Source organism: Arachis hypogaea, chromosome 20 (assembly GCF_003086295.3).
Source record: "Arachis hypogaea cultivar Tifrunner chromosome 20, arahy.Tifrunner.gnm2.J5K5, whole genome shotgun sequence".
NCBI classification, from domain to species: domain Eukaryota; kingdom Viridiplantae; phylum Streptophyta; class Magnoliopsida; order Fabales; family Fabaceae; genus Arachis; species Arachis hypogaea.
Window position 1 is genome coordinate 57,318,549 of NC_092055.1, and position 25,886 is coordinate 57,344,434.

The window sequence follows — 25,886 nt, forward strand, 5'->3', positions numbered from 1 at the left end:
TCATTGCTACCACTTAGTTAACCTCTAACCATGGAGGAAAGTCAAGTGGATGAATCAAATTGATTCCACAAGTCCTAGCCAATTCCCAAGGGAAAGACTAGCGTTAGTGGTATCCAAATCAATTAGCAACTTCTAATTAGCAATCAACAAGGGAATTAGATAACTCAAGCGTCACTAATTACTCCACCTAAGCCAAGAGGAATAAAATCTATACTAAAATCCAACCAAGCATTTCATCAAACACTTGAGAGGCACAAAAGAAAAGCATAGTAAATTGATAACAAGAATAGAATCTAACAATAATTGAATGTAAGAAATCAACAACAACAATCAAAGAAAACAAGATCTACATGAATTACCTCAAATTACATTAAAAGAAAATAGAATGAACAAAAGTAGATCTACAAACAAAGTAGAAGAAAGTAATAATAAACAATAGAAGAATGATGATTGTAACAACAAAGAATTAAGAAAAAGAAGAAGAGAGTATGAATTAAAACCTAGATCTAAGATCTAAACCTAACCCTAATCCTAATTCTAGAGAGAAGTGAGAGCTTCTCTCTTTAAAACAAAACTAAAACCTAGCCTAATGTGTGTGTATGATTCTACATGATGCCTTCCCCTTCATCCCTTGGTCTTTTTAGCCTTTTTCCGCCAAAAACTCAGCTCCAAATGGGGCTAGAAACCCTCCAAAATTGCCAGGCACATGTTCCTGTTTAAAAATCACGTGCGGTCTTCGGTGCGTACGTGCACAGTGTGCGTGCGTGTCCCTGAAGAATTTTGCGATCTGCGCATAAGCGCATAGTGCGCGTGCGCGCCCATGGACTTTTCCAAATTTTTGGCTTTTCATGATTTCCCCATTTTGTATGCTTTCCTTTCACTCCTTTGATCCCTTCCTGGCCCTTTCTCAACCTAAAATCACTAGCAAACACATCAAGACATCTAGTGGAATCAAAGGAAGATTAAAACTATCAAATTAAAGGTCTAAAAAGCATATTTTTACATCTAAGCACAAATACAGAGACAATCAGAAAATCATGCTATTTCATTAAATAAATGTGAGAAAAGGTTATCAAAATACTCTAAATTTAACACAAGATAAACCCTACAAAGGGGTTTATCACGCATTCAAATTAAGCCCAATAAGTTGGTATTTTAATGCACCCAATAACATGGTGAGATAAATGAAAGAGGTTACTTAATTGTGTACACATAGGGTGGAAGTGGAAGGGTATAAAGAATTAAATTTCTTCCACTCATAATAAATATAATAAAGTCCAATCATGAGCACCAGTTATCAGATGCAATGAACTTAAGTTAGATGTCAAAAAGACACACAAAATAAATACCAATTATTTGGAAGAAAATGAAACAACCCTTTGATCACTAATGTGAAATTTGTAACTACAATTTCAGGAAGTGGCGGGGCCCACAAGGTATTGATCATTCATCAAGAGAGGGGAGTCAAAGTGTACTTCACACTTTGGAACTCACAATCTAAAGAAAGTTGAACCACTTTCAAGTGGCGCTTCTCCCACGCTAGGCGCCAATTCCCATCCTAAAAATTCAAGTTTGCCATAAATTACATACCCTTCCAGACTCTTCTTTCCCTCCCTATATATTGCATTCACCCACCCCTCCTCATCACACCATACCCACACATCCCTTCTCTCCTCCGAAACTCCTACTCTCCCTTCTTTACTTTCTTATTTTCTTTTCTTAATTAGGACAATTAAGTCCTAAGTTTGGTGTTGAGCAAAAATCCCTTTTGCTGTGCTTTTCTTCTTCTTCTTTCTTCTACCACCTCTTTATCATACTCCATAAATAGCACCACCAAAGATCTTTGGCTCAAAGAAGATAAAGACCAAGGAAACCTCTGGCTCTTCAAGCTACAATGAGCATAAGTTCCTCTCATTCTTCCACTAAAACCAATTCTTTGGGTGGGTGAGTGAGAGGCAAATCATCCTAAAGGTTGGCTTCCAACTTGGAAGAGATGAGCACAGAAAAATCAACATTGAGACTAATATTATGGGCTGGGCAATATTGTGCAATCCACCAAAGAAGGTGGTGGTGAGCTTGGTAAGAGAGTTTTATGCTAATGCTGTTCCACAGCCAAGGCAACAACTCACTTATCTAAGTTTTGTGAGGAAGAAAGATATTGATTACAGCCTTGCAAACTTAGGGAGAATGTTAGAAGTAAGGAACACAAGATCCTCTTGTAGCTATGAAGAAAGAATAAAGCAACTTGATCTGGGCTTTGAAGATATTCTAAATGAAATTTGTGTTCTCAACACTGAGTGGATCAAGGACAAGGACGAGAAGCCAAGCCAACTGAGGAGGAGAGATTTGTGTCCTCAAGTAAGAGGATGGCTGGACTTTGTAAGGAGGTCCCTCAACCCTACCTCCAACACCTCAGAGGTAACCATAGAAAGGGCAGTGCTAATCTATAGCATCATGAAAGGGGAGAAGGTAAATGTGGGAGAGATAATTGTAAACAACATCCATAGGATGCTAACAACCACCAAGGACAGCACAAGGCTAGCTTTCCCAAGCATCATTAAGCAATTATGTGATGAAGTAGGAGTGGAAACTAGTATAGATGAGACATTGCTAGAGCAAGACAAGCCAATAACTGCCAAGAAGATGGAAAAAGTGGTGGCTGTCAATCCACTACAAAGGGCAAGAGAGTAGAGAGCTCATGTGCAAGCATCACAAGAGCCACTACAACAAGAAGAGCCATATGTCCAAGCACCAATTCCACAAGTTCAAGCACAATTTCCAAAAGGTTTCAATTGGGAGGAGATGCAGGGGAACATCCACCACATGCAGGGAGACATCAACCAACTTATGGAGCAACAAAAGCACTAGGAACAAATGCAAGAGAGCATCCAGTAGCTTCAAGGAAATGTGGATCAAATCACGGAACAGCAAGGGCAATTCTATTGGGGAGAAATACAAGGCAGCCTCAACAAAATTATGGAGCAACAAATGGTTCAACAAAGGAACCTTGCTGAGTTTAAGTCCTTTTATGAGGCTAGAACCACTTGAAGAAGGAAATATAATATAAACACACAAGCAAAGCTGAATCACCTGTGCAATGTGGTAGCCACCCTGAATCCAAACTATCACACATTTGTACAAGGGACGGAAGAGCTAAGCGCTAGGCAAGAGGAGATTTTCGCTAAGAATAAGGAGGATGAAAGGACTTTCATAAGGAGGCTAGGCTTTTGGAAGCCAAAGGATACTCAAGCACAAGAAGGAGCCTCAACAAAGAAAAATGGTGATGAATCCTCCAAGAAAAAGGATAAGGGGAAGGGACCAATGCACTGATCAAGTGAGAAGCATCATGACAAGCAAAGGTTGTTGTGTTCCATTTGGAAGAAATTGTCTAATTTGATTGCCTAGTAGTTTCTTTTATTATGATAGTTGTTGTTTTCTTTTCTGAAGTAAGAATGATTTTATGAGTCCTTAGGTTGTGAGTTTTATTTTGAGAAAGATAATTTTAAATGTTAAGCTTTACAATATCAATAAATTTAGTTTGTTTCCAAAAGGAGTTAATGATGAGTTGCTTGCAAAACAAAAGTAGGAACTATGACTTAAGTGAGATTAATAAAAAAATAAGAAATGAAGAGTGAGTATAGAACCATAGAATGAAGTTTGGGAAGTGAGTAATCCATAATGAAACAACTAGACATAGATGACATAACAAGTAGATGCTAAGGATGACCCTTTGATGACTTGCATCATCTACCTCTTTCTCCTACCTAAAAGGACCATAAAAAGGGTGTAATCTCATTCAATCAATGCAATTTCATGAGTTAATGGTGAATATTATGGTACATTGCTTTGAAATGAGCATGTGTTGAATTTTAGGTGAAAAGAGCAACAAAGGAAGGAGGAAACAAGAAAAAGAAGCTGGGCGTGCCACTTAGTACAAATGCCACCAAATAGTATAGGCGTGGCACGCCAGCAATAGGGCGTGGCACGCTAGTTGACAATTCCAAAAAAGGATTCATGGAGCATTAATATGGGCGTAGCATGCCAGGGCTAGGCGTGGCACGCCAATTATACTTTCTAGAGAGCACTTTTGAAGACCATAAAGGGGGCATGGCACGCCAACCCCCTAGTCAACACTGGGCATGCCACTTGGGTTTGAAGGCATGGCACGCCAGTTCATTGGTCTTGAAAGGGGACTTGAAGGTTTAACACTGGGCATGCCACATAAGCTTGAAGGCGTGGCATGCCAACTCTACTCATGACTTGGGCGTGCCACTTGGGTTCAAGGCGTGGCACGCCAAGCTTGAAGGAGCTCACACCAACAAGGGGCGTGCCACTTGAACTCGAAGGCGTGGCACGCCAATACGTTTGACCAGAGGAACATGGAGGAAGTATCAACATTGGGCGTGCCACTTGGGTCCTAGGCGTGGCACGCCAATGCTTGCAGAGCTTAAGCACCAACACTGGGCATGCCACTTGTTGTCGAAGGCGTGGAACACCAACTCTAGCACCCTAGGAAGAAGAAGACTGGGCATGCCACTTGGGACTTAAGGCGTGGCATGCCAAGATAAAGATAACCATGGGCATGCCACTTGAATGCTGGGCGTGTGATGACCGGAATTCACTCCCCATATAAAATGAATCCGTTCTTTGGGAAGCGCACCAAATATCGTTAAGTAATAACCCACTAGGAGTAGGGTCGAATACCATAGAGATTAACGGATTAAAGCAAATAATAATTAGTTGATTATCCTAGTTATACTATTCAATTTTGAGTGATAAGAAACAAGAAACGTAAATGACATAAAAGTAAAAGAAAGCAATAAGTGTAAGAAAGTAAATGGCAAGGAAAGTAAAGTACAAGAAAGTAAAGTGCTGGAAATGTAAAGTGCAGAAAATGTAAATAACCATAAAGTAAGTAAAAGAAAGAAAGATGAAATAAGCATTGGGATCAAGAGATATTGCATTCTCCAGATTAGTTGATTTCATCTCATCTTCAATCATGCAACTCATCTCTCAAATCTTGATCAATAGCCAATTCCTTGGTCTAATTGCTCATGAGAAGAGATGAAGCTTGTTCCTTGATTATACCACACATCCTCATAGGTCCAAGTAGAGGGAAGATTATATGTCACCATATCCAAACACCAAAACCCAGATCCTACTCAAGTGTGAGAAAGAATTTTAAGCATGGTTTTATGTTTCCTCTTCCAAGGTACCCATAAAACCCAATTGCATTCAATCTCTTTTCCAAGATAATTGAATGCTAGAATGAAGAACGAAATTCTTTCTAGTAAATCAAAGAGAGATGAATAGAAGAAGAAGAATAAAAATAATCAATCCATCAAATAGTAATAGAGCTCTCTTTCCCAATGGAAAGAGTTAGTGATTCATAACTAAAAGATATTTACAAAAGTAAGAAAGAAAAGAAAGGAAGCTGATGGTGAATAGAGAGGGTTCGAAGACTCCCCCAATCCAGCATACCTAATTCTATGAAACTAAGGCCTTTATATAGGCTCTCCTAAATTACAAATTTAAAATGAAATTAAAAGCAAATTACAATAAAATGAAAATAAACTATTCTAGATGCTTTTTGTGGCCTTGATTGGTTGACAATTGTGGCTTGAATGAGAGTTGGAATGGGCTTGATTGAAGGTTGGGGGCTGCAGGGAGAAGTTGGTGTGTGATTTCAAGTGCCACTCCCACTTGATTTTTCCCTTTAGAGTATGACCCACTTTGCAATGCTGAATTGATGGATTTTTTTGGGCCTCAAATTGAATGTCCTCTATGAATTATTATATATTGTTGGAATGCCCTGGATGTTAGCTTTCCAATGCCTCTGGAATCAACTCATTTGGACCTCCATAGCTCAAGTTATGCCTATTTGAAGTTGAAAAGGTCAGTCTGTCAGTACCCCAGCGTGCCACGCCCACTCTTTGGCGTGCCACGCCTTCAATGATGCATAAAATCATGCTCTCTGGCCATTAGAACTGCATGCCACGCCTAAAACCTTGTGTGCCATGCCCATTATGAAAATAGAGCTGGCGTGCCACGTCTTCGATATCAAGTGGCACGCCCAGCTTTTGCAACTGAAATAATGGCCTTTTTCACCTCTAGTTTTAACGTTCACCCTATAGTGTTATATATCGTTGGAAAGCTCTTGATGTTCATCTTTCCAATGCCACCAAAATTAGATCATTTAGACCTCTACAACTCAAGTTATGTTTCTTTGAAGATGAAGAGGTCAGGCTAGTAACTCTGCAGTGACGTGTTTTTCTCCTTGTTCTTTTGGGGTCAAATCTCCCTCAATTCCAATGTCCATTATAAAGTGTTATATATGGTTGGAAAGTCCTGGATGTCTACTTTCTAATGGTACTAGAATTATCTCATTTGGAGTTGTTTAGCTCAAGATATCTTCATTTGAATGAGAGGAGGTCAGGCTGGCATATGCCCTGGTGTGGCACGTCCAATACTTGGCGTGCCACGCCCAGAGCTCCAAGTGGCACGCCCATGTAAAATTCTTCAACCTTCTTTGCTGGAATGTTGGCCTGGCATGCCACGTCCAGAGCTTCAAGTGGCATGCCCATTGTTGAGAGTTGGTTGAAAAGCTTGGCGTGCCACGCCCAGAGCTTCAAGTGGCACGCCCAGCTTTATTTGTTATTTTCTTTCCCTTTTGTTGCTCTTTTCACCTAAAATTCAGCACAAACCCATTTCAAAGTAATGTACCATAATATATATAATTTGGTTCATAAAATTTCATTGATTAATGAGATTATACTCTTTTTATGATCCTTGTAGATAAGAAAAGGAGTAAATGATGCAAGTCATCAGCGTGGCACGCCAGTCACTGGACCAGGGGAACTCTTTTATGCCTTATTATGGGCGTGACACGCTAGTGTTATTTTCCAGAGAAGAATGAGAAAGCCTTATTATGGGCGTGACAGGCCACCTACTGGGCGTGGGATGCCAGTGTTGTTTTCCAGAGAAGAATGAGGAAGCCTTATTATGGGCGTGGTACGCTACCTACTGGGCGTGGCACTCCAGTGTTGTTTTCTAGAGAGAAATGAGGAAGCCTTATTATGGGCGTGGCATGCCACTTACTGGGCATGGCACGCCAGTGTTGTTTTCCAGAGAGGAAGGATGAAGTGCTTATTATGGGCGTGGCACGCCAGACCTGGGCGTGGCACGCCAGACCTGGGCGTGCCACGTTAGTTCAAGATTCCAGGGAAGAAGAGCAAAGGGAAGAACTTGGGCGTGCCACTTGAGTTCGAAGGCATGGCACGCCAGGCTAACTAAGCAAAGGAGAGACCTTGGGTGTTGATGAACCCCAATTTTAGGGTTTATTTTGCATAGAATTTGGGGGGTTTTATTAATATTCTATCACACTTATCCACATATTTTTATCTCTCTCTATTACCATTCGATGCCATGATCTGTTTGTTGAGTGATTTCAAAGTTTATAGGGGCAAGAATGGTCTAGAAGAGAGGAAGAAAGCATGCATAAGTTTAAGGAGCATGAAAAATGGAGCTTTGGAGTATTAGCATTGACACACACGCGTGGGAGCTTGGATCTGGGAATTGCACGGGAAAGTGACGCCTCCGCGTGGCTGGGCAGAAATCTCATCGACGCGTACGCACATTTGACAAGTACGCATGGATCGCAAAAACCCAGACGACGCGTACGCGTGACCCACGCGTACGGATGACGCTCGGCACGTGACTTCTTTAATGAAATCGTGGCTGGCGATTTCATGGTAGCTCCAGGCCCAGTTTGAGCTAAATTCTGGAGGGAAAAAGACCCAAGGGACCAAGGATTGAAGGGGATTCACACATTACACACTTTCTTAGCTAGTTTTTGGAGTTTATGTTTCTAAAGAGAGAAACTCCAACTTCTCTCTAGGTTTTGGCTTTCTCAATTTCAATTTCACTTGGATCCTTTGGTTAGATCTGAATTTAATTCAATTCTACATTGTTCTAATTTGTATATCTCATTCTTCTACTCTTATTTTAGTGTTCTTGTTACTCTAACATTGTAGATCTTGGATTTGGATCTTGTTACTTTGATTTCTATTAATGCATTGAGGAATTTCATGTTCATTGTTGTTAATTGCTTTATGGTTGTTGATTGCTTGTAGTAGATATCTCTAATTTTGAATCCTCTTCTAAATTTCACAATGTCTTCCATTATTTCTCACCAAGTGCTTGAGAAAATGTCTACTATAGTTATGGAGTAGATCTTCACTCTTGGCTTGGGGGTTGGCTAATTGGAGACACTTGAATTGTCAAAGCCTTTTGTTGATTGATAATTGGAAACTGCTAATTGATTTGAATGACACTAACTCCAGTCTTTCCTTAGGATTTGACTAGGACTTGTGGACTCAAATTGATTACCTCCACTTGACTTTCCTTCATAGTTAGAGGTTAACTAAATGGAGCAATAACCAATTCTTATCACAATTGATGGAGTCCATGAGGATAGGAATTCCAATTCTCACCCCTAGCCAAGGATTTTACATTGATTGATTGTCATTCACCCTTGCTTGATTTGAATTCTTGTGTCCCTTAGTCTCATTGTTACTTGTTCATTGTTTTAATTCAAGTCTATTTGCATTTCTCGTATCCAATCTCAAAACACCAAGAGAACTCCTAACCAATGATGTGTATCTTAAGGCAACTCCTAGGGAGAATGACTCGGGACTACTACTCTCGATTATTGATTTTGAATTGTGGACACACATTTTCTATGTTTGATGTGCTATAGCTTGTTGGTTTAGACTATACTCACGACCAGAATTTATGGGTAAAATTCTATACCGATAAAATATCGCGCATCAAAATGGCACTGTTGTCGGGGAGTTGCATATGTGCCATGTTGTTGGTTAGTGTAAATATGTTGATATGTGAATACTTGCATTTTTCTTGATTGTTTGCTAGTTCAATTGTTAGTTAGGATTAATCTTTGTTTAGTGCATTTTATTGTCATGAGCTCTATGCTTCTTTCATTGAATGACACGTTCACTACCGGATCTGAGCTTAGCTACTTTTGATCCTGAAATTGAGAGAACTTTACTCCATATTAGGCAGGTGTCGGTTAACCTTTGGAGGTGGTGAAAGGGTTCCTACCAATTCACCAACCTTATTCGAGGTTGAATCGGAAGCGTCATTCGAGGAAGGAACTATCTACTCTTCTATTGATACTACTAATACCTCTTCCATTGATTTAGGTACCGATACTATGGCCGCTCCAAGAAGAGTTACTTTTAAGGAGGTCGGTGCTCTAGAGAGTTTGTTCTTCAACTGCATCAAGTGCGTCATCCGGAGTTGAATGCTAATTTTGAGCTCAAAACCGCCTTGATTAATCTTCTACCCAAGTTTCACGAACTCTCCGCTCAAGATCCTATTAGACACCTTAGAGACTTTCAAGGTGTATGTTCAATAACAAGGCGGGAGGGTTCCGATGATGTTTTCATTTGGTTGTTTGCCTTCCCATTCTCTCTTGAGGGAAGAGCCAAAGAGTGGTTCTACACTTTGCCCGATGAGATTGTTAGTGATTGGAACTTGCTTAGAAGGGAGTTCTTAGATAAATTCTTTCTTCTGGAAGTGATGGATAGGTTGAGAAAAGAAATTTCATGCATTGTCCAAGGTGAAATGGAAACTTTATACGAGTATTGGGAATGGTTTCGGAGGCTTCTTGACTCATGCTCTCACCATATGATTGATACTCTAGTGTTGATTAGCTACTTTTGCCAAGGAATGAAACCACAAGACAAGATCCTTTTGGATGCCTCAACCAGTGGTTCCTTGACAAAGTATAAAACGGCGAAGGAAGCATGGTAACTAATCACCGATTTGGCCGAGTCCACCCAACATGTATGATAAACCACTATTTTATGGTTTATCTTGTGCTAAATTAAGTTGTTTTTATCAATTCTTTGCATACTTATTCATACAATTTGCATGATTTTACAATTTCTTCCCAATTTTGTTATATGATTAAAAACTTGCCTCCTAAGCCTTTAAATTGCCAATCTTTAATTCCCCTTCATACCATTCGATGTCGTGATCTGTGTGTTAAGTGTTTTCAGGCTTTATAGGGTAGGAATGACTTAGAGGATGGAAAGGAGGCTTGCAAGAATGGAAGGAACACAAGAAACTAAGGAGCTGACCAGCGAGAATCGACGCGCAAGCATGGCTCACGCGTGCGCATGACTTGGCGCATTTCACAGCGACGCGTGCGCGTACCTGACGTGTACGCGTGACACGCGAAGAAGACCATCGACGTGTGCGTGCGAATGACGTATACGCGTGACGTGCGTCACGTGCAAAAATTGCAGAACACACTGAGGGCAATTTTAGGCTGAGTTTGGATCCAGTTTTCAGCCTAGAAACACAGACTAGAGCTAGGGGACAAGCAGAGACTCAACACACATTCTTATTCACTTAGTTTTAGTTTAGTTTTTGGAATCTGGGAGAAAAAAATACTACTTCCTCTAGGGTTCTTCATATTCATAGATTTCTAGTTTTATGCCTTTGGATTGGATATTGAGAACTACCTCCGTTGAAGTCTTTATCATTCTAGTTTGTTTCCTTATTTCCTTACTCTTTTATTTCCCATTTACCCTGTTCAGAGTTACATATAGATATCTTTGATTTTAAAAAGTATTAATGCAAGAATTATTTTTACCTTTAATTTCATTATTTGTCTGAGTATCATCTTCCCTTAATTTATTATTTCAAAAATAGTTTTTATTAAATTAATCTTCGTTACCATGTCTCGTCTCTATTCCCATTATATGTTTGCAGAATTGGCATCCATGTCAATGGAGTAGACTCTTAACTTGACTTTGGAGTTGATTAATAGGAGACCCTTGAGTTGGAATACTCAAGTGTTAATTTGTAATTGGAAGTTTTTGGCTAACTCTCTAGTCACTAACGCTAATCCTTCCATAGGAAAGGATTAGGACTTGTGAATCAAAGTTGGCTCAATTACTTGACTTTCCTTTATTCGGTAAAGGCTAACTAAGTAAAAACAACAACCTCTTACTATTACACTTGGGAAAATCCAACAAGGATAGAACTTTCGATTAATCTTCTCCTGGTCAAGGCTTTTTATTTCAATTACATAATTTCTCTTGTTAATTTTTATTGCTTTAATTTATAACCATTTATTTTTCACCAACTCTAAAATTTCTCGAAAAATTCCTAACCAATAAATTGCACTCTTTTATCAACTCGTTGGGAGACGACCTGGGAATTCTACTCCCAGTAATTTATTCTCAAATTGTGACAATTCTTTCTAAATTCATAAGTGAAATTTTCGTCGGTTAAGAACTGTAGTTGCAACATTATTTCTACACTAAATTCTTAATTGGTAATTTTCCACCCATCAATGCTAGACAAAGAAACCATCATCCAAGAGCCATAAATGAAGTTTCTTCTAGTGGTGAGACCGTCGCCCTTACCAAGACCTTGGGAGAGATGACAAATATTCTCTAGCAACTCCAACTCAATCAACAACAACCTCCACCTCCTCAACAACAACAAAGTTAACAGTTGGTCTCCCAAAGAGTGTGCGGAATTTGCTCTTGTTACTCCCATTACACCGATGAATGCCCAAGTCTCCAAGAGGATAATACCTTGCTGGCTACTAATGCCTACTATAATCGTCTAAACCAAGGGTATCACCAACAAGGAGGCAACGATAATCCAGGGGGTAGTTTTAATCAAGGTTGGCAAGATAACTCTAACCAAGGATGGAGGGACAACTATAATCAAGGAAGAAGGGACAATGGTGGGAAACAAAAGTGGAATAACAACCACCAACAAAACCGATACCAACAAAACCCCCATATCAACACCAAAACCAAGGCAAACCATACCAAACCTACCAAGCACCTCATCAAAGGCAAGCACCTCAACTCAATCAACCACAAGCCCCTCAAATCATTTATGCCTCTTCTTCCCCAACCAAGATGAGACACTCTGCTCCATTCTCCAAGGACAAAGGGAGCTTCAAACCACACTTGCCTCAAGCCTTACCGGTCTTACCTCTAGTATCCAAGCCCTTCTTTCCCGTATGGAACCATCCTCTACTTCTACCACTCAACCCCCAAGTTCTAGTGCCTTACCCTCTCAACCTTTACCCAACCCCAAGGGTGGCATCAATGCTATCTCCTTGAGGTCTGACACCAAATTATAAGAGAGGTGTCCCAATGAGCCAAGACCAATAGAGGTCACTCAAGATAAGGATGTGGTTGAGATAGAAGAAGTCGAAGAGGAGGATGAGATCCAAGAGGTAGTTGAATAAGTGATTACAACCAAAGGGTGGAATTCCTAAGGATGGAGATGTTTTGCAAGAAGCTACTCCAATCCCATTTTCCACATTGGCAAGGAAGACCAAGAAGCAAGTTGAGTTGGATCCCAAAATAGTGGAGATATTCAAGAAAGTTGAGGTAACAATTCTTACCTTTGATGCTATCCGCCAAGTCCCTAAATATGCCAAGTTTCTAAAGGACTTATGTGTGAACAAGGAGAGGATTCATGATTTAGAAACTATTCCATTGGGAACCTCAATTTCCACTTTAATGGATGATATACCGGAAAAATATGGTGACCCCGGTCCTTGCCTAGTGACTTGCACCATAGATGGGGTACAATCTGTTGATTGCATGTGTGATCTTGGTGCTTGTGTGAGCATTATGCCTTTGTCTGTTTATGAGGTCTTGAAGCTTCTACCATTGAAACAGTCGGCCACCCAGTTTGTTTTGGCGGATAAAAGCATAATTTCTGTGGTAGATATTGCGGAGGATGTTCTAGTGAGTATAAAGGGGTTGGACTTCCCAATTGATTTTCATAATCTTAAGATGCCCCCTAGTGACTCCGGGAGGACATCATCTATCTTACTTGGGAGACCGTTCTTGAAGACCTCCCGGTTCAAATTGGATGTATTTTCGGGTGCTTACTCGTTTGAGATCGATGGAAGAGAAGTGAGTTTTAATCTTGATGAAGCCATGAGACACCCACCGGAGGATCATTCTATCTTCCGGTGTGATTTGATTGATAATGTTGTGGCCAAAGTTCACCAAGATGATTTTCATGGAAAGAGTATGATTCAAGACCCAAGTGTGGGGAGTTCCCATGTATGTGAAGAAGACACCTTACCACATTCGGTGCTACCGGATGATCAAGTGCCTAACCATGAACCAAGTGCAGATTTGAAGCCACTCCCAACCCACCTAAAATATGCCTTTCTTGAGGAGAACCAAAAGTTCTCGGTGATAATTGCAGGGGAGCTTACCTCCCAACAGGAGAAGAAGTTGCTTAATGTCTTGAGGAGGAACAAGAAGGCCATTGGGTAGAGCTTGGCGGACTTAGTTGGCATTAGCCCTCAAGTGTGTAAACACCAAATTTTTCTAGAAGAAGGAGCCAAACCAGTTAGGCAACCTCAAAGGCATCTAAATCCTACCATTCTAGAGGTTGTGAAGAAGGAGGTCACCCGGTTGTTAGAAGCCGACATTATTTATCCGATTTCGGATAGTGAGTGGGTGAGCCCCGTGTAAGTGGTCACCCCGTTGCTCTTCATCGATCAAATACTTGATCGTTTGTGTGTTAAATCTCATTACTGGTTCTTAGATGGCTATTCAGGATATTTCTAAATCCATATTGCTTCAGAAGACCAAGAAAAAACGACTTTCACATGCTCTTTCGGAACGTATGCGTACAAAAGAATGCCATTTGGCTTGTGCAACGCACCAGCTACGTTCCAAAGGTGTATGATGAGTATATTTGCGGATCTTTTGGAGCATTGCATGGAGGTGTTTATGGATGATTTTAGTATTTATGGGGACTCCTTTGACCTTTGCTTGGACAATCTTGCAAAAGTATTAGAGAGGTACACTAAATAAAACCTTGTGCTAAACTTTGAGAATTGTCATTTCATGGTAAGACAAGGTATTGTTTTAGGGCACATTGTCTCTAAAGATGGTATTTCTGTTGATCCGGCAAAGGTCAATGTTATTTCTAGTTTGCCTTAGCCCTCTTCTGTGAGGGAAGTCCGTGTGTTTCTTGGTCATGCAGGTTTTTACCGGCGTTTCATCAAGGACTTTAGTAAGGTGGTGTTACCTCTCTCTCGATTGTTGCAAAAGGGTGTGGAATTTGATTTGAGTGAAGAGTGCATGGAGGCATTTGACAAGCTAAAGATTGCTTTGACCCAAGCTCCTATCGTAAGAGGGCCTAACTGGAGTACGCCATTCGAAATCATGTGTGATACATCAAACTATGCGGTGGGAGCGGCACTAGCTCAGTGCGAGGGTAAAATTCCTTATGTCATTGCCTATGCCTCTAAGACTTTAGATGGAGCCCAGTCCAACTATACTACCACTGAGAAGGAATTGTTAGCAATTGTCTTTGCCTTGGATAAATTCCGAGCTTACTTACTTGGCTCTAAGGTGGTAGTATATTCAGATCATGCGGTATTAAAGTATTTATTGGCCAAAAAGGAATCTAAACCAAGGTTGATCCGATGGGTATTGCTTTTACAAGAGTTTGATATAGAGATCAAAGATATGAATGGTTCCCAAAATTTGGTGACGGACCACTTGAGTCGCTTAGAGCACACAAAGGGCGATTCCACTCTTATCAATGATACATTCCCTCTGATCTTGAGGGCTTGCTAGCAATATCCGAAGTGATCCCTTGGTATGCACCTATTGCCAATTACTTGGTCGCTCGCACCTTTCCTCCCGATTTCTCTCAACATCAAAAGGATAAGCTCAAAAGCGAATCCAAATATTATGTATGGGATGACCCATACTTGTGGAGATGTGGTACCGATCAAATAATTAAGAGGTGTATACTGCAATCTGAGCATTATTCTATTTTGGAGGCTTGCCACTCTTCCAAGGGTGGTGGCCACTTTGGTCCTCAACGGACGGCTCAGAAGGTCTTAGATTGCAGATTTTGGTGGCCTACACTTTTCAAAGATGCATATCTCTTTTGTAGTTCTTGTCCACAATGCCTTAGGTTTGGAAATATCTCTAAGAAGAATGAGATATCCCAACAAACAATGTTGTTTTGCAAAATTTTTGATATTTGGGGTATTGACTTCATGGGGCCTTTTCCAAATTCTAACGATTTCATGTATATTCTGCTGGCTGTTGACTATGTTTCCAAGTGGGTGGAGGCAATTCCCACCCGAAATGATGATGCTAATGTAGTTCTTTCTTTTGTTCGGAATAACATCATTTGCCGCTTTGGATCACCACGAGCAATCGTGAGTGATCAAGGCTCGCATTTTTGTAACAAAAGGATGGCAAGTTCAATGAAGAAGTATGGCATCATCCATAAGGTGGTCACGGCATACCACCCCCAAATAAATGGCCAAGCCGAAGTCTCCAATTGGGAAATCAAGTGCATATTAGAAAGGATTGTGAAGCCTCATAGGAGGGATTGGAGTTCTAAGCTCAGCGATGCGCTTTAGGCTTACCGGACGGCTTATAAGACACCAATTCGTATGAGCCCGTTCCGGTTAGTCTATGGGAAGGCTTGCCATTTCCCAGTGGAAATAGAACATAAAGCGTATTGGGACGTAAAAGAATGCAACACAGGATTTGGGGTTGGAGTCGAAAAGAAGTTATAGTTGGTGGAGCTTTAGTACCTTCGATTGGAAGCCTATGAGAATTCAAAGCTTTACAAAGAGAGGATGAAAGCAGTGCATGATAGAAATATCAAAAGGAGAGAGTTTAGAGCTGGAGAGCTAGTCCTCCTCTATAACTCTAGGTTGAGATTGATGCCTGGCAAGTTAAGATTAAGGTGGGAAGGTCCTTATAGAGAGGAGAAAGTGGAGCCATATGGGGTCTACCACCTAAGCCACCCTTCAAGCCCCAAAATCTTCAAGGTTAATGGTTATCGTCTGAAGCTATACCATGGAGAGAAGATGAAAAGCAACAAAGAAGTTGAGGTGTTCCTTCTTGAGGATGCCCCCGAAGGTGAAGAGATCTGAGCTCATGACCGTCCAACTTAAGGTCGTTAAAGAAAAGTGCTACGTGGGAGACACCCCACCATGGTATGATCTTCTTGTGTATATAGTTTCTTGCACATAGTTTTCAGAGTCTTTGTGCCTTTTGTGATTGCTTGATTTGTGAGTTTGTTCATAGTATAGTTGATTTTTGCTTGATTTTTGTGTTAAATTGCTCATGAGGAGTTCATTGATAATGGTTTGATTGAATTAAGATGTTGAAGAAATGCTTAAGGTTGAGTGTTACATGAGATTTTTGACGTCTTTGACCACTTTAGCATGTATTACTACCAAATTGTGCTATAATTGCTCCTCCTCATGTGTATGAAAAAAAACGGGGTCTATCGACGGGCAAGCGTGCTACACGCGTACGCGTCGGCGCGTCTTCACAACTCCTGGTACTAAAACCAGAGAGTTGTGCCTACTGTGTGCCCGTTTTGTGCCAGCGGTACAACTGCGACCCACGCGTAAGCGTGGATGACGCTTACGCGTCCCTTGTCATTTCGCACACCCACGCGTAAGCATGAGCGATGCGTACGCGTTGGTTGCGAATTTTGGAATATCTGGTACAAAAACCAGAGACTTGTGCCTCCTTTGTGCCTACTTTGTGCTAGTGCGACCCACGCGTAAGCATGGTCGGCGCTTATGCGTCGGTCGCCAATCTTGTAATCCACGCGTATGTATGATAGATGCGTACACGTCGAATGTACTGCACCCAACTCCTGGTACAAAAACCAGAGAGTTGTGCCTATTTTGTGCTAACTTTGTGCCCAAGGCATAACTCTGTCCACGCATGCGCATAACCTGACGCGTACGTGTCATCTCTCCTTTCTGCAACCCACGCGTATGCGTGGGGGACGCCTACGCGTCACTTCCCTTCTCCATCCATCCACGCGTACACGTGGATGGCGCGCACGCGTTGCACCCCTGACGCACATAATACACAGCGCGCCCTGTTTCTTCAACTCTCTTCGTCCATCACCTCTTTCCTTCTTTTTCCATCTTCCACAACCCTATCTCCAGCAACCACCACCGCCTCCGATGACCATCGTTACCTCCGGCGGTCCCACTTTTTCTCTCTTCTCTCTTTCCTTTCCCTCTCCTCTCCTATTTTCCACTTACATTCCACCTTGCTTTCTTCTTCTTTTAAAGGTTTTAGTCCTACTCCTTCTTCTTCTTTCTGTCTCTTATTCTAAATTTTTTTTCTCTTCTTAGTTGTACTTAGTTTCTCTTTTTTTTCTTTTTAGATGCATTTTTCTTAATTTGTTCTTGCTTGTTTGCTTTCTCTCTTTTCATATTTTCCATGGGTGTTGAACTTTGAGTTTCTCTTGCTTTAATGGGGTCATTTTGATGTCTCTTGTTTTCTTTGTGACTATGTGGTGTTGTTTTGTTGTTTGGTATTCCATTTGGGATATTTTTGTATGAATTCCTCCCACTTGCTCATCATTGAATATTACACACCAAGTGTTTGTTGAAAGGCACCTACACCATTTTAGTTCAATTTTGACTTTGTGCTCTAACCTTGGTGCTTCTTCTTCATACACCTGCTCTTCTCTAAGTGTATTGAGCCTAGTTTGCTTCATGTTTACCATTCTTATGCTCATTGCCCATGACTTACGTCCTTATTGTGTAACACCCCAATTACCCTAAGCCTTACCTCTAGCTGTAAAGCTAAGGTTAATCATATGTTACGATAGTCCTATGGCTTATACATATTTATATATAGAAGGAAATAATATATTCTAGAAGCCTGATGAAGGATATAGCTCATTTAACAGGATTTGAAAAGCACAAAACGTACTAGCGAAACTACTAACTTAAAGTACAAGAAATAGATACCATATAACAAAATATCATAGTATAATATCATAAGAATCTAGCCACGGCTCGCGGAGTTTAAGCCAGCTAGCCATATAAAGACCATACATGAAACCAGATAGTAAAAACAGCTTATACAAGTTTCGTTCTCTCAATACATGCCTCTAGGCTAACCAAAATACAAAAGTGAGAGATGTATAGCAAAATAAATCAAGAGACTCAAAAGGTATCCGGATCCTTCGCTTCTGTCACCATCCAGACAACTCACCGAGGTGGGTTGTGACCTGCATCTGAAAAACAACAACAAAGTATGGAATGAGAATCAGAGGTTCTCAGTATGGTAACAGTGCCCAATGATGTAAGATGTAAGGATCCGGGATGTCGAAGGCAATCCTAGAACTTCACATCACATACGGATATTCAAGCTTAGAACAAAATAGATAAATATTTAAAGAACTTAAACCATAAACCGGGTTATCTAAACTTAGGGGAATTCTAACTAATACTAATCACACCGCTGTATCCCACAACCCTCGCCAACCTAACCTCCGTGCGATCCCATCGCCACCGCCTACCTAACCTCCTCCGCATCAGACAATCACAATTAATGCAAACAAGTAAAACATAGATAATATTCATATACAAAAAGTAGTTCAAGAAGCAGGTAGGCATGTTATATGATGAGCGGATAATTTATACGCTTTTTGGCATTGTTTTTAGTATATTTTTAGTAGAATCTAGTTACTTTTAGGGGTGTTTTTAATAGATTTTATGTTAAATTCACATTTCTGGACTTTACTATGAGTTTGTGTGTTTTTCTGTGATTTCAGGTATTTTCTGACTGAAATTGAGGGACTTGAGCAGAAATCAGATTCAGAAGTTGAAAAAGGACTGCTGATGCTGTTGGATTCTGACCTCCCTGAACTCAAAATAAATTTTCTGGAGCTACAGAACTCGAAATGGTGCGCTTCTAATTGCATTGGAAAGTAGACATCCAGGGATTTCCAACAATGTATAATAGTCCATACTTTGGCCAAGAATGGATGACGTAAACTGGCGTTCAACGCCAGCTTTCTGCCCAAATCTGGCGTCCAGCGCCAGAAAAGGAGCCAAAACCAGAGTTGAATGCCCAAACTGGCACAAAAGCTGGCGTTCAACTCCAAGAAGGACCTCTACACGTGCAACACTCAAGCTCAGCCCAAACACACACCAAGTGGGCCCAGGAAGTGGATTTATGCATCAATTACTTACTCATGTAAACCTTAGTAGCTAGTTTATTATAAATAGGACCTTTTACTATTGTATTAGGTATCTTTGATCAGTTGTATGCTATCTTAGATTACGTTTGAGGGCTGGCCATCTCGGCCATGCCTAGACCTTTCACTTATGTATTTTCAACGGTAGAGTTTCTACACTCCATAGATTAAGGTGTGGAGCTCTGCTGTTCCTCAAAGATTAATGCAAAGTACTACTGTTTTCTATTCAATTCATCTTATTTCGCTTCCAAGATATCCATTCGCACCCAAGAACGTGATGAAGGTGATGATTATGTGTGACGCTCATCACCATCTCCCCTATGAACACGTGCCTGACAAACACTTCCGTTCTATATGAAATAAGCTAGAATGAATATCTCTTAGATCTCCTAACCAGAATCTTCGTGGCGTAAGCTAGAATGATGGCGGCATTCAAGAGAATCCGGAAAGTGTAAACCTTGTCTGTGGTATTCCGAGTAGGATTTAATGATTGAATGACTGTGACGAGCTTCAAACTCGCGATTGTTGGGCGTTAGTGATAGACGCAAAAGGAGGGTGAATCCTATTCCAGCATGATCGAGAACCGACAGATGAATAGCCGTGCCATGACAGGGTGCGTGAGCATATTATTCACTGAGAGGAGGGGATGTAGCCACTGACAACGGTGATGCCCTTGCATAAAGCCAACCATGGAAAGGAGTAAGACTGATTGGATGAAGATAGCAGGAAAGCAGAGGTTCAGAGGAACGAAAGTATCTCCATTCGCTTATCTGAAATTCCTACCAATGAATTACATAAGTATTTCTATCCCTATTTTATTATATTAAATTCAAAAACACCATTATCCAGTTATATCTGCCTAACTGAGATTTGCAAGGTGACCATAGCTTGCTTCATACCAATAATCTCCGTGGGATTCGACCCTTACTCACGTAAGGTAATACTTGGACGACCCGGTGCACTTGCTGGTTAGTTGTATCGAAGTTGTGAACCATGGTATTGGCACCATGTTCTTGGCGCCATTGCCAGGGAAAGAAAGAGCCATGAATTTTACATAATTAAAGTGTAATCACGATTACGCGTACCAAGTTGCTCACGTTGCCAGGGATTATTTGAGCCTGGACATCACAACTTCGTGCACCAAGTTTTTGGCGCCGTTGCCGGGGATTGTTCGAGTTTGGACAACTGACGGTTCATCTTGTTGCTCAGATTAGGTAATTTTCTTTTTATTTTGTTTTCAAAAAAATTTTTCAAAAATATTTCAAAATTTTCTCCTTTGTTTTCGAAAAAATAAAATTATAAAAATGTTTTCAAAAATAAATTATTCTATGGCTTCAAAATTTTTAAGAATGAATTCTAGTGTTTCATGGAGCATGTTGAAGCCTGGCTGGCTGTAAAGCCATGTCTAATTCCTTTGGGAATGAGTATGTCAGGCGTGTCATGTCTGAGTTACATACTAAAGCTTGGCTGGCTATTAAGCCATGCCTGACCCTTTGATTGGAGCTTTAGAGCATAAGATTCCTGGAATTCATATTAAAAATTTTGGAATCCTTATTTTCTTTTTCAAAATAATTTTTCGAAAAATATAAAATAAAAATCCAAAAAAAAAATTAGAAAACCATAAAAATCAAAAATATTTTTGTGTTTCTTGTTTGAGTCTTGAGTCATGTTATAAGTTTGGTGTCAATTGCATGTGCATCTTGCATTTTTCGAAAATTTCATGCATTCATAGTGTTCTTCATGATCTTCAAGTTGTTCTCGGTAAGTCTTCTTGTTTGATCTTGATGATTTTTTGTTTTGTGTTGTATGGTGTTTTTCATATGCATTCTTGAATTCTTAGTGTCTAAGCATTAAAGAATTCTAAGTTTGGTGTCTTGCATGTTTTTTTTGGCATTAAAAATTTTTCAAAAATGTGTTCTTGATGTTCATCATGACCTTCATAGTGTTCTTGGTGTTCATCTTGACATTCATAGCATTCTTGCATACATTCATTGTTTTGATCTAAAAATTTCATGCATTGCATCATTTTTAGTGTTTTTCTCTTTCATCATAAAAATTTCAAAAATCTAAAAAATATCTTTCCCTTTTTCTTCTCATCAAATTCGAAAATTTGAATTGACTTTTTCAAAATTTTTAAAAATCTAGTTGTTTCTCATGAGTCAAATCAAATTTTCAATTTGAAAATCTTATCTTTTTCAAAAATCAAATCTTTTTCAAAATTCTTAGTTATTTTCGAAAATTCAAAAAATATTTTTCAAAAATCTTTTTCTTATTTTTATACCAAATTTTCGAAAATAACAATAACAATTAATGTTTTGATTCAAAAATTTCAAGTTTGTTACTTGCTTGTTAAGAAAGATTCAAACTTTAAGTTATAGAATCATATCTTGTGATTTCTTGTGAATCAAGTCATTAATTGTGATTTTAAAAATCAAATCTTTTTCAAAAACTGATTTCTATCATATCTTTTCAAAAATATCTTCTCATCTTATCTTTTTCAAAAATCTAATTTCAAAATATCTTTTCTAACCTCCTAACTTCTTATCTTTTCAAAATTTGTTTTAACTAACTAACTAACTTTTTGTTTGTTTCTTAACTTTTTCAAAACTACCTAACTAACTCTCTCTCTCTAATTTTCGAAAATATCTTCCCTCTTTTTCAAAAATTTCTTTTTAATTAACTAATTATTCTTATTTTTATTTTTGATTTAAAAAAAATATTTTCAAAAAAATTACTAACCTTTTTCAAAAACTATTTTCGAAAATCACTAACTCTTTTTCAAAAATTATTTTCGAAAAATCTCCCTCTCCCATCCTATTCTATTTATTTATTCATCTACTAACATCTCATCTCACATCTCTGCCATCCTCACAGTTGTGTTTCTTTTTTTACATCACACTCTTTGTCTCCCTCTTTTCTTCCACTCACAAAGGGATCCCTATACTGTGGTATAAAGGATCCATATTATTATTATTATTTTTTCTGTGCCCTCTTCTTTGTCATATGAGCAGGAGCAAGGACAAGAACATTCTTGTTGAAGAAGATCCAGAACCTGAAAGGACTCTGAAGAGAAAATTAAGAGAAGCTAAAATACAACAATCCAGAGATAACCTTTCAGAAATTTTCGAAAGGAAAGTGGAGATGGCAGCCAAAAATAATAATAATGTAAGGAAGATGCTTGGTGACTTTACTGCACCTAATTCCAATTTACATGGAAGAAGCATCTCCATTCCTGCCATTGGAGCAAACAACTTTGAGCTGAAACCTCAATTAGTTTCTCTGATGCAGCAGAACTGCAAGTTTCATGGACTTCCATCTGAAGATCCCTTTCAGTTCTTAACTGAATTCTTGCAGATATGTGATACTGTTAAGACTAATGGAGTAGCTCCTGAAGTCTACAGGCTCATGCTTTTCCCCTTTGCTGTAAGAGACAGAGCTAGATTATGGTTGGATTCTCAACCCAAAGACAGCCTGAACTCTTGGGATAAGCTGGTCACGGCTTTCTTAGCCAAGTACTTTCCTCCTCAAAAGCTGAGCAAGCTTAGAGCTGATGTTCAAACCTTCAGACAGAAAGAAGGTGAATCCCTCTATGAAGCTTGGGAAAGATACAAACAGTTGACCAAAAAGTGTCCTTCTGACATGCTTTCAGAATGGACCATCCTGGATATATTCTATGATGGTTTATTTGAGCTATCAAAGATGTCACTGGACACTTCTGCAGGTGGATCCATTCACCTAAAGAAAATGCTTGCAGATGCTCAAGAACTCATTGACATGGTTGCTAATAACCAGTTCATGTACACTTCTGAAAGGAATCCTGTGAGCAATGGGACGCCTATGAAGAAGGGAGTTCTTGAAGTTGATACTCTGAATGCCATATTGGCTCAGAATAAAATATTGACTCAGCAAGTTAATATGATCTCTCAGAGTCTGCATGGAATGCAAGCTGCATCCAACAGTACTCAAGAGGCATCTTCTGAAGAAGAAGCTTATGATCCTGAAAACCCTGCAATAGCAGAGGTAAATTATTTAGGTGAACCTTATGGAAACACCTATAACTCATCATGGAGAAATCATCCAAATTTCTCATGGAAGGATCAAAAGCCTCAACAAGGCTTTAATAATGGTGGAAGAAACAGGTTTAACAATTGTAAACCTTTTCCATCATCCACTCAGCAACAGACAGAGAACTCTGAACAAAATGCTTCTAATTTAGCAAATCTAGTCTCTGATCTATCTAAGGCCACTGTGAGTTTCATGAATGAAACCAGGTCTTCCATTAGAAATTTGGAAGCACAAGTGGGCCAGCTGAGTAAAAGGATCACTGAAATCCCTCCAAGTACTCTCCCAAGCAATACAGAAGAGAATCCAAAAGGAGAGTGCAAGGCCATTGAAATAAGCACCTTGGCCGAACCCAAAGAGGGAGAGGAAGACGTGAATCCCAAGGAGGAAGACCTCCTGGGACGTCCAGTGATCAATAAGGAGCTTCCCTCTGAGGAACCAAAGGACTCTGAGGCTCATCTAGAGACCATAGAGATTCCATTGAACCTCCTTATGCCCTTCATGAGCTCTGATGAGTATTCCTCTTCTGAAGAGAATGAGGATGTTACTGAAGAGCAAACTGCCAAGTTTCTTGGTGCAATCATGAAGCTGAATGCCAAATTATTTGGCATTGATACTTGGGAAGTTGAACCTCCCTTGTTCATCAATGAACTAAGTGATCTGGATCAACTGACATTGCCTCAGAAGAGACAGGATCCTGGAAAGTTCATAATACCTTGTACCATAGGCACCATGACTTTTAAGGCCCTGTGTGACCTTGGTTCAGGAATAAACCTCATGCCCCTCTCTGTAATAGAGAAACTGGGAATCTATGGGGTGCAAGCTGCTAAAATCTCATTAGAGATGGCAGACAATTCAAGAAAACAGGCATATGGACAAGTAGAGGATGTGTTAGTAAAGGTTGAAGGCCTTTACATCCCTGCTGATTTCATAGTCCTGGACACTGGAAAGGAAGAGGATGAGTCCATCATCCTAGGAAGACCTTTCCTGGCCACAGCAAGAGCTGTGATTGATGTTGACAGAGGTGAAATAGTCCTTCAATGGAATGAGGACTCCCTTGTGTTTAAAACTCAAGGATCTCCCTCTGCAACCATGGATAGGAAGCAGAAAAAGCTTCTCTCAAAGCAGAGTCAGCCAGAGCCCCCACAGTCAAACTCTAAGTTTGGTGTTGGGAGGCCACAACCAAACTCTAAGTTTGGTGTTGAACTCCCATATCCAAACTCTAAGTTTGGTGTTGGAGAGTCTCAACAAAGCTCTGCACATCTGTGAGGCTCCATGAGAGCCCACTGTCAAGCTATTGACATTAAAGAAGCGCTTGTTGGGAGGCAACCCAATTTTTATTTATCTAACTATATTTTTCTTGATTATATGTCTTTATAGGTTCATGATCATGTGGAGTCACAAAATAAATATAAAAATTGAAAACGGAATCAAAAACAGCAGAAGAAAAATCACACCTTGGAGGAGCATCTGTCTGGCGTTCAGCGCCAGAACAGAGCATGGTTCTGGCGCTGAACGCCCAAAATGGGCAGCTTCTGGGCGCTGAATGCCAGAACAGGCATGGTTCTGGCGTTCAATGCCAGAAATGGCACACAAATGGGTGTTGAACGCCCAAAATGGCCACCAACCTGGCGCTGAACGCCCAGAGTTGTGTGCAAGGGTATTTTACATGCCTAATGGGTGCAGGGATGTAAATCCTTGACACCTCTGGATCTGTGGACCCCACAGGATCATCTCAGGATCTGTGGACCCCACAGGATCAGCTCAGGATCTGTGGACCCCACAGGATTCCCACCTACCTCATCATCTCTCTTCCCATTCATGATCATCCCTTTTGTTTTCCATTTACCACTCACATCCATACACCCACTACCTTCAAAATTCAACATCTCTCTCCCACCCAATCCCACCCATATGGCCGAATACACACATCCATCCATCTCCTCCATATCTTCTTCTTCTTCTTCTATTCTTTCTTCTTTTGCTCGAGGGCGAGCAACATTCTAAGTTTGGTGTGGTAAAAGCATAGCTTTTTTGTTTTTTCCATAACCATTGATGGCACCTAAGGCCAGAGAAACCTCTAGAAAGAGGAAAGGGAAGACAAAAGCTTCCATCAAGGGTCTATAGCTCAGTGGTAGAACATTTGACTGCAAATCAAGAGATCCCTGAGATACCTCATGGGATACATTTTCTTCCACACAATTATTGGAAGCAACTAAGGGTGGAACATCAAGAGCACTCCATCATCCTTCATGAAATCAGAGAAGATCTAAAAGAAATGAAGGAGGAGCAACAAAGACAAGGAAGAGACATAGAAGAGCTCAAGGACATCATTGGTTCTTCAAGAAGGAAACGCCACCATCACTAAGGTGGATTCATTCCTTGTTCTTATTTCTTCTGTTTTTCGTTTTCTATGTTATGTGCTTATCTGTGTTTGTGTCTTCATTACATGATCATTAGTAGTTAGTAACTATGTCTTAAAGTTATGAATGTCCTATGAATCCATCACCTCTCTTGAATGAAAAATGTTTTAATTCAAAAGAACAAGAAGTACATGAGTTTCGAATTTATCCTTGAACTTAGCTTAATTATATTGATGTGGTGACAATGCTTCTTGTTTTCTGAATGTATGCTTGAACAGTGCATGTCTTTTGAAGTTGTTGTTTAAGAATGTTAAATATGTTGGCTCTTGAAAGAATGATGACTAGGAGACATGTTATTTGATAATCTAAAAAATC

At 40.0% G+C, this 25,886-nt stretch overlaps 1 protein-coding gene and 1 non-coding gene across 2 annotated transcripts; one reads left to right on the forward strand and one right to left on the reverse strand.

The window, feature by feature from the left end:
* Positions 1-12,581: 12,581 nt before the first annotated feature.
* Positions 12,582-13,355, forward strand: LOC112785876 (uncharacterized). Its single transcript, XM_025829298.1, has one exon. It carries the CDS (start codon positions 12,582-12,584, stop codon positions 13,353-13,355), a length of 774 nt encoding a protein of 257 aa, XP_025685083.1.
* Positions 13,356-22,623: 9,268 nt separating this feature from the next.
* Positions 22,624-22,731, reverse strand: LOC112787375 (small nucleolar RNA R71). The gene has a single exon (XR_003194791.1). It is a non-coding gene; the product is annotated as a small nucleolar RNA R71 (small nucleolar RNA).
* Between the last annotated feature and the right edge of the window lie 3,155 nt (positions 22,732-25,886).